This window comes from Castor canadensis, chromosome 18 (genome assembly GCF_047511655.1).
Source record: "Castor canadensis chromosome 18, mCasCan1.hap1v2, whole genome shotgun sequence".
NCBI lineage: Eukaryota > Metazoa > Chordata > Mammalia > Rodentia > Castoridae > Castor > Castor canadensis.
Window position 1 is genome coordinate 43541205 of NC_133403.1, and position 10264 is coordinate 43551468.

Below are 10264 nucleotides of genomic sequence, written 5' to 3' on the forward strand. Positions count from 1 at the left end.
TCCTTATTTTTTGACCATGGCAGGTAGCATCTTTTTAGAGACTTTTATTGTATGTGCCAGGATACTTGTTAAGACTTAAATTACGAGGTTCTATCATTGACAAGGTATTTAACATCACATTTGTCTTACCTTCTTCGAGTCAGAGAAACAACTTGGTGAAATTGTCTGTAGGGCAGAATCACTGAAAGTATCCCTCTCAGTTATGTAAATGTCTATTTTCTTGAAATGTGCATATAACAAATACCTGAATGGCTTTAACCACCCACATATTTTCTCAAAAGATAGGACCTCTATTTCAAACAGAGATTTGAAACAGACAATGTTCTTCCTCTCATACAGTTTATACAGGTGCTTCCTCTTGTGATGGGGTCACATCCTACTGAAGCCATCATAAGTTGAAAACATCCCAAGTCAAAAATGAACTTAAGATCTTGCTGGTTTGCAGCCGGGGGGCTTGGATGTGACCCCAGCCGTGGTGAGGCCGTGGGGAAGGGTGGGGTGAGGGGGCGAGGCCGCGACGAGGGCTGCGAAACTCTCCTCCCCTTGGCCCCACCGCGTGGGACGGCGTGGACTCGGTTTCGGAGGGATGTCCGCCTTTTCTGAGGCGGTGCTGGAGAAAAAGCTGTCGGAGTTGAGCATCTCGCAGCAGAGCGTGCAGACCTTATCCCTGCGGCTCATCCACCACCGCGAGCACCCGCGGCCCATCGTCACCGTGTGGGAGCGGGAGCTGCGGAAAGGACTTCATGCTTGCAAAGTGGGCGCTACAGTGCTTGAGCCATGCTGCCAGCCGATTTTGCTCTAGTTAATTTGGAGTTGGGCTCTCTTGAACTATTTTTTCCTGGACTGTCCTTGAACTGCGATCCTTCCACTCTCAGCTTTCCAAATAACTACTATTATAGCCAAACCCAACAGGAAGCTTACTTTTCTCTACCTCGCCAATGATGTCATTCAGAACAACAAAAGGAAGGGGCCAGAATTTACAAAAGATTTCGCACCAGTTATAGTGGAAGCTTTTAAACATGTTTCAAGTGAAACTGATGAAAGTTGTAAGAAGCATCTTGGAAGAGTGTTATCTATTTGGGAAGAAAGATCTGTTTATGAAAATGATGTATTAGAACAACTTAAGCAAGCTCTGTATGGTGATAAAAAGACAAGGAAGTGAACTTATGAGCAAATAAAGGTGGATGAAAATGAAAACTGTTCCTCTCTGGGATCTCCAAGTGAACCACCACAGACTCTAGATCTCGTTAGAGCATTGCAAGATCTAGAAAATGCAGCTTCAGGTGATGCAGCAGTTCATCAAAGGATAGCTTCCTAGCCTGTGGAAGTGCAAGAAGTATCCCTACTTGATAAAATAACAGATAAAGGATCTGGAGAAAGGCTTTCTAAAATGGTAGAGGATGCTTGTATGTTGCTGGCAGATTATAATGGCAGATTGGCGGCAGAAATAGATGATAGAAAGCAGCTCGCTCGAATGTTAGCAGATTTTCTTCGTTGTCAAAAGGAATCCCTTGCAGAGAAAGAACATAAATTGGAAGAATACAAGCGCAAGTTAGCCAGAGTTTCTCTGGTGCGCAAAGAACTCATGTCCCGGATCCAGAGCCTGCCAGATTTATCTCGATTGCCCAATGCTACTGGCAGCCACATGCATCTGCCCTTTGCGGGAGACATCTACAGTGAAGACTGATGACCAGTCTTTTTCCAGAGCCCAGGACTTTGCAAGAGATGAAGACAGGTTAGGTGGATAGTCCTGTAGTGTTATTTTTGTATATCGTTGGGAATGGTACTAACAAAAGAAATAAGTAATTTACAAAATTGTTTAAAATGTTGGTTTGTTTACTATTTTATTGGTAAGTTAACATGATTTAGTTTAAACAAGGTGATGATCTCTTATTATTAATAAGTCATAAATAGTGATTATTTTCAGAAGATCTTTTTGTAAACTTTTTTGATCCAGGGCCTCTTGTGAGAAATTCCATGTCTCTTTTGAATTGTTTTTCTTTATTTTTTTTCAGTATCTAATCACTGTATACTATGTAATTCCTAAGGGGAAGAACTAATCAGGAGCTAGTTGAGACTTTATTATGGTATGGTGAGGACTTGACTATAGAAGGGACTAAGTGTTCCAACTTAATCTTCACCCTTCTCCCCAACCCAGATACTGGCTCTGTGCCTCTCCAGGTTCCTTATTCCCTAGAGGTCTATAATTTAACACTATATATGGATGCCAGTTGGAGAGCCAGATCAAAGCCTAGAGATCTTTTCCCTGTAGCACTGTAGGAATTCCATTCCACCTGCCAAGGTAGACTAAAAATATTATTAAATAAGGAATCCCTTGATTGTATTGTTTAGAATTGAGGAGATTAATAAGAAAATGCTTTGAGAATGTTACAAATTTTGACACTCTACCAAGAGAACAACTTCAGTTCTAGAACTGATTTCTATTTGTCAAATCAGTCTCCTTTTAACAATTGATCCCTTCAATAAAAAGTCATTTATGGGATTAAAGGAAACATAAAATAACGATACTTTTATTATTCCACATAACTTAAAATTACAATATTTTTAGTTCTAATGACTCAAGAACACAATATTCATTAACATACAGTAAAGTAGCCTCAAACATTTTTAATGTTTCCTTAAGGTTTTTGAAAGACTATATTTGGAAATATAGCAGTGCTACACTACAGGGTAGGTCTGGTAAATTTTATATTTGTATGTTTACAAATGTAAATACAAAACAAATGTACTTTTACCTTTTATCTCTAACCCTGTGTGTTAGAGCAGTTGCATGTTCCCCAGCTTTCTTTTTAAGTTACATTGTTAAGCTGTGGATTTGTATTCAGTAATGACTTAGGATAAACATTTTTCTCATTCATTGCTTTATATATTAGACATTTCTCATTGCAAGCAGATTCAAATTAGATAGGTACTATAACACCTTTTAAATCCCACAAGCCAATTATGTCTTACTACTATGAATGGCTTCATTCTGTTTCTTTTTCAGTATTAGAGACTATAGATAAAATGAATTTACATGTGTAGGAGAAGGCAAATATTTATTTTAATAGCCAATAGTTCTGGAAACAGTGCTTTTAACAATTTGACCTCTCCAAAACAGAGATTCATATAAGTAGTCATCCCATCCAAATATATATGTCTAGTATTCCAAAGTGTTTTAGACAACTTTTGGGAGTTAGGACACATTTTCTCACAGGGATAATAGGTTCCCTGCACACAACTAGCCCTGAAAGTTTACTTGGGAACCTAATCCACTTAACCACGAATGTACTTAACTTGTAATATGGTTGATAAGTTACTAATTGTAGATCCTGACCAGCATTTGTAACCTCACTCTTAGGAAATTGTGTGTGGTAGCTGGACTCACACATTGGGGTGTCTGCCTGTGCTGTGTACCTCTGTCCCTAGGTATAGGAAATGGAAGAAAAGACTCAGCAAAGGAGGGAGGTAACAAATGCACAATTACAAAACCTGGTTATAACTGTTATGAAAGTATACCAAGTAAGTTAGTTTTTGTTGTTAATGTGAAAGCAAAAACTTGTATGTTAACTTATTTTCAATATCTTGACCTTATTTATGATCTGCTAAAGTGGTGGTTTATCCATTCAAAATACATATTTTTTCCATTTAAAACTAATTTATAAACTATGTAATTGCAAGATTTAAAATCTTTTAGAAGTTTGTTGAAATATTTTCACTGTTTAAAACAGACTTCTGACTTAGATACTGATTTTACTGCCAGTATCTGCTCTAAATATTTATGATAAAAATGCATTATTTTTTTAAAGAGCTTGATGAGATTTGTGATAAGTGATAGTACTCAAGAACCTGACTCCCACCCCTTGACCAATCCTCCGCAAACCTCAGTTGTTAGTTAGCTCACTAACTGAACACAAACTATTCTGTTTTAGAAGTCATGTTTTCAGCCTTATAGTTGTTAACATGGTGAACCTTAGCAGAGAATAGTCGTCCTTCCTAAAAGGACTAGATGTTCTCAAGAAATGGGGTTAGGTGCGGGTACTGTAATACCAAATTCTAAATCATGAGCATTTTCTCCACTGTGTACCTGAGGCAGATCATGCATCTGAGTGCAGTTTGGCCCAGCCCCTCAAGAGGAAAGCCTGTCAGCATCCTTGCAGTAGGTGCTGTGCTTTGAATGGGTACCATCACTCTTCTCCACAGACAGTATAGAGAGCTGTCTGCAGTGGCAATTTGAACACATTTCCTGGCACTCGCTCTGTTCCTTCCTTCATTACATACAGTAAATGAAAGGACCATAAGAGTGACTGGAGTCTGAGAAAAACAGTTGTGCTCTATAGCCAACCTCCTCCTGAGAAAACCATTCCATATGCACTTGTTTTGGTACCTCTTTCATATGCACTCTGAATCAGGGTTTTTCTATAAGAAATCCTTTAGAATCAGCAAAGGCTGGGATGGTCCAGTCGTCTTGATTTGCAAAATTAAAAGAACACATCTAGGTTGTCAATTGTCACTGTAGATGAGCAACTTAACTTTTACATTAGAGTTATTGAACTGGTTCTGAGAACTCTTTAGAGAAAAAAAAAATTCAAAAGTACAGATGAACTAATTGGGAAAGTTAGAAGGTCCTCTCTGAATTTCCCACTCTAAAAATTTACATTATATGAAATGACATAAAGCTACTAAACTGCTTTGTATTCTATTAAGAAATAGCTCCTAAAGATGTAGTCTTGTTTCATAGTTGTTGCACTGTATCAGAGCTTTAAAAGTGTAAATCCAGTTCTTCTCTGTATAGAAAGGGAACATTGTGTTAATGAATTTATTTATACAGAGCATTTGTTATCAACTGTAGTTCCAGCCATCCATAGGAGTCTGTTCTGAGGTGGCAATAGCACATGGGAAGATGAACTCTCCCAGTTTGTTTACCCCTTTTTCTTTGGCTGTATCTGATGACAGTATAAGATGTTCTTAATAAAGTTTTATGTTCTTTTTGAAAAAAAAATGAACTTAATGTATCTAACTCTCAAACATCATAGCTCAGCCACACAGCGCACGGGGGAGTGTTAATCATTTATCTATATGATCATGTGGCTGACTGGAAGGCACTGCCCTCCTCAGGAGAGATGGTTGTACCATAGATGATTGGTCTTGGAAAAGATCAAAATCTAACGTAGAGTTTTTACTGAATGCACATTGCTATCATACCATCGTAAAGTCAAAAAAACTCTAAGTTGAACCGTCATAAGTCAGGAACTATGCATTTTCAAGTGGCTTAGTAAAACCTGCATCCTTTTTGTGGCACACAACTGATATGGAAAAGTAAAGGCTTCCATTTTCATGGGGGATTCAGAAATCTACCAGTAGGGTAAAAGTGAATGTGCCATTTCCTCTGCCTTCAGGTGCATTCTATGAAATAAAAGCACTTTGTAGAAAAGCTAGTCTAGGCTAGTGATCTGGCTTAGGTCAAGATCCTTTCAAAGCGTTGGTTTCAAAATAATATGCAGATCATTCTTGGAGTATCTGTGAAACAGAGGCAGCGATCTGGAGAAAATGGCTAAAAATGCATATGAACTAAAAAGCTAAGCGGCAGTTGATTATAGCCTAGGAATCTGCACAAGACTGCTTCCAACAGTGCCTCTGGGTGGTGGTGTGGAGCTATGACAGTAGTATCTCCTCCAGCATTCTCTTATTTGGAGTAGAAACTTCCTGGAAGACCCGGGGAATCTCACATGGATTTATAGGTGCAAATTGGTGATGGGTTCACCCCAACACCAAGGACAGAAACAGAGGACCAAAATTGTCCAAGACCTCTTCTATTTGACATTTAATAGAAGACGATTTCTTTTGAACTACAAACTAACTCTCCAGGATCTTGAACAATTTAGTATAGGAGGAAACACATAGAAATTCTGCAGTTCTGACTAAGCTATTTGGTATTTCTGGAGCATTTATTTGGTGTTAGTAGGACTGAAGTATGCCCGTCTGATCTTTGTGGACAGATTCATATATATATGTACATACATACAGATACCACTTGCATCTTCCATGACAATGGTGTCTCCAGGTTATCCAAAAACCAACTGGTCAGACACATGCCCACGAGAGCAGATCACTGTGGAGTGGAAACGGGTGAGTCATTCCTGGTCTAAGCAGTTTTGATCTATTACTGTGCTTAATTATGGAATGATCCCATCACAAATTTGCGCAAATTCATGTGAGATTCACTGGGTCTTCTAGGAAGATCCTACTTCAAATAGAAGAACACTGGGAGAAAAGGTTCTTCTCTGCCTGCTCTGTCTCATCCTGCTTAGGATGATGTCAGGTAGGCATGATTCCTGAAGCTACATGGCTATTCATAATTACAAGAAAACACTGAGAATTGCAAGTGTGGGAATTCCATGGCTTGATGTTATAGCCAGGTTGGAAGACCGTAAACCTCACTCACCTCCACGGTTGTTCATTTAAATTGTGCTATTTGGAATGCTTGTTATTTTAGACCAAACTAACCCCAAATTGCAGTTTTTCCCTGGTATCATAATAAAAAAAAACATACATTTTGACAAGTCTATTTTTTAAAGAAATTTAAATGCACATTAAATAAAATGGGTTCCTCAGTTATGCAATAAACAGAGTCATGCACTTCTAGTTGGCCGTCATTTTCTCAAATGTAATTAAAGAATTAATTTTGAAAAGAATTGTTTGGTATTCACCCCAATTGCTTAGTAGTAAATTCCACAAGGGTGGTAATAACCAACTCTCTCACGTTCATCAACTCTTAACATGTAATGGAGAGCCTGACAACATAGTTGATACTAGGAACATCTATCACCTAATATTGGATGAGTTGAACAAATGCCATTTTACACTTCTATTGAACACTGAGCATTGCTATGGAATCCCAGTGTAGCCTGCTTTTAAGCTTAAAGGCAAGGGCACCTTCTGAGTGAACACCCTAGGAACAGTAAATCTTAGCATTGAAATGCTCTCTACAAAGTTTTGATGTATAAGAAACAAATACCCAGTTCAGACTACAGCAATCGCTCCTGTTTGATTGATTGTGTGTCTTCAGAGGGGAACAAAAGTACAAACGAGTTCTAAAAGAGAAACTCACCAAGGAGTTATTGATTCGATTTAAGTGTCCCAGGGGCAGTCTGTTCAGTGAGCTTGGCAGCCTCATGCTAGCCGCCATCTTTCTAAAAGCAGAAAACCCAAGTCAGAAATTCTACTGTTTGTTTTCCAGTGAAGTCACATGTGCATTTTGTACTGGACTGGCCAGGATATTTCCATTCAGGGATTGAGTAAGCCTTCTTAAGACCCCAGACCACACTGGCTCCTCCAAGTGTAGAGTGTGGCCAAAAACAGTTGCTGTGGGATGATCTGGATGACTTAAACCCTCAGTGTTGGCGTGGGAAGATTTCTAGCACTTGATCCTAGGCAGGGGTTCCTTTGTCTTTGATTTATGAAAGTGGGGTCCTCAGAAGTCCCATTTAGTGTAGATAGGCTTTCTTTTGGTAACTAAGTGAAAATGGCATGTAGTTAGCACTGTGTGGATTAAAGATAAATGACCACCTTGATTGTATGGAATCAGCATGCATACAATCGTTTTCACACCTTCATTCTCTCACCAAATTTTGCTGAGTAACTGTGTTATTGTAACTCACTGGGAACTACCCAGATTGGTAAGAACAGAGAAGCAAATTAGACAGAGGCTTTGCCTTCTTGCAATGCCAAAGGAAACACCTTCAGTTCAAGACTTCTAGTACATAAAACTGTGAAATTTTTCCATCTGGGATGTCACATAAATATTTGATTCATGAGACCTTGAAAGATGGGTAGGACACTGAGAAAGGGATGGTGGGTAGAATTAAGATTCCAGAGACAAGAATGACATGAGGAAATGTGGCCGGGAAAGCACAAGACACATCCAAAGTGTGCCAAGTGTTCCAGACTGTCTAGCTCTGGAGATGTACCCTTGAGTGGCAGGCAAGGTGAAGTATCTTCCACTCCCCTTTTTTCTTTTTTTTTGGAAGCACTGGGGTTTGAACTCAAGGCCTCATGCTTGCAAGGCAAGTACTGTACAACTTGAGCCATTCCGTCAGCCCTTTTGTGTTGGGTATTTTCAAGATAGGGTCTCGAGAACTATTTTCTCCAGCTGACTTCAAACCATGATCCTCCTGATCTCTGCCTCTTGAATAGTTAGAGTTATAGATATGAGCAGCAGTGCTGAACTCCCCCCTCCCAGCCTTTTTTTGGCAATAAGGAAACCATGATCTGTTATTGACTAAAAGTGGGAAAAATTATAGTACAAATTTTGAAAGATTAGCCTGTCTGTGATTTCCAGGGTAATAGGGTGTGGTGGGGGGGCACAGTGAGGTATGTGGTATCAGTAGCAGGAAGGTAGGCAGAGAGGAGGCATGGTTAAGTGACATGATAAGATAGTTGACTGAATCCTGACTCAATTAAAAACTCTATGTGAACATGTGTCAGACATTTGGAGAGATTTGAACATGGACTGAGCAAAATGGGTGATTTGTTAATTCTGCAAGGAGCCAAAATAGTGTTTAGCCCTTGTAGGATACCTTATTATTATTTTTTTTTTGGAGATCTATGAAAAAGTGTTTAGGATGGAAGTGTTAGGATTGGTGTTTTAAATTTCTCTTGAAAAATTTCCAAATAAATACAGCAACATGAAGCTCTTCACTGGATTTGGGCAGTGTCTGTGGGTTTCTTTGTTACCTTTTCCTTCAAAAGGAAAAAAGGTTTGAAACCCTCCCCAAATTATCATTTTCTTAAGGCAGCTGCGCTTGAACTATTGGATAGTGGGAATAGAAAACCTAAAGGAAGCTTTGTGAATGAGATGGACATGTCCAGAAACTCCCATTTCCTTTGCTGCACTAACATTGATAGGACGTTTGTCTTCCCAAAAGGTATTACTTTGTCCTGTGGCTATCAGGGCCCCATTTTTGCTCAGACAGTGATGTGCCTAGCCTCAGTGATGAGTCATGGCTGGTCTTATGTGGTCCTGGCCATCCCATTCTTCTTTGTCAAATGTTTCTCAGCTATGTTACAACCAGTGGTGAACAACAATCCTGGCTTATGAGGTGTAGAGGAATCTTCTCAGTGTTGGCATTCAGGGTGCTTTCCAAGGATTGGACTCTTCAAAGTCAGCTGTGGGTTTGCTAGATAGGCACAATGTTGCTCACATTCTTGTGCTTACTAAATCAGAATCTGCATTGTAGCCAGAGTTTGAGAAGCCCTGGTTTATGTCACCAGTTCTCAAATTTTGTGCACATTGGAAACCCCTGAGAGTATCAGCATTCTTAAAACATCCCCAAGGTGATTCTTTGGTACACACAATGTGAGGACCACTGACCAGAATCTAAAGGTGCCCTTCTCATTCTATCTTTCTAGACTGGAGACAAGAGATTCACTAATTAGTCCTGCATTTTCATTTCCCTTCTGTTCCCTTCCCTTCCCCTCCCCTTCTTCTCCCCTTCCCTCTTCCACTGCCCCTTCTTTTTCCTTCCCTTCCCTTCCCTTTTTCCTTTCTTTTCCTTCCCTCCTCTCCTCTCCCTCCCCTCCTCTCCTTTTCCTTTCTTTTCTAGTACTAGGAATCAAACTCAGAGCCTTGTGCATGCTAAGCAAGTACTCTGCCACTTGAGCCATGCTCCCAGGACTTTTATTTATATTTGGGTTTTAAGATGGGGGTCTTGCTAACTTTTCTTGGCTTGGTCTCAAATTTGCTGTCTTCCTGCTTCCTTCTCTAGAGTAGCTGGGGATACAGGTGTGTAACACTATGCCCAGCAGCTCTGCATTTTCTTGACATGATTTTCTTTATGATGAAACAGAAAGTATAAGCAGAAATCATGAGGAACAAATGTGAAACATCTAACAAGGACAACCAGGAATGGAAATGATTCTTTTGACACTCAATTTGTCAATAAATCCAATATTACTTGATTCTATGATTGGCCCATGTAATTGATAAAGAATGAGTATATTTTTTGTGAAAAAGACACTTTCAGTGTGCTAGTGAAGTTCTATGGCAATAGAAAAACATTGGTGTCATTATAGCAAATTGGACATGTATTATATTCCTAAATATTTGGATTGGCTGCCATCTTTAATTTTATGACGTTCAGTTCACTCACACCTGATGGTTGAAGTGATTTGAAAAGTACTTAATAAGGGAATTTTGAATTTTCATGGCATTTCATTAACCAGGGATATTTCAAAGCAAGGTTTTAGAATCTCTCCTTCAAGG

At 39.3% G+C, this 10264-nt stretch overlaps 1 protein-coding gene across 1 annotated transcript; it reads left to right on the forward strand.

Annotated features, from left to right (window-relative positions):
- Window positions 1–518: 518 nt before the first annotated feature.
- Window positions 519–3643, forward strand: LOC109677140 (regulation of nuclear pre-mRNA domain-containing protein 1A-like). The gene is given in 2 exon segments (XM_074060713.1): window positions 519–735; window positions 898–3643. Coding segments are annotated over 2 exon segments (939 nt in total). The 5' UTR covers window positions 519–586; the 3' UTR covers window positions 1688–3643.
- Window positions 3644–10264: the final 6621 nt, after the last annotated feature.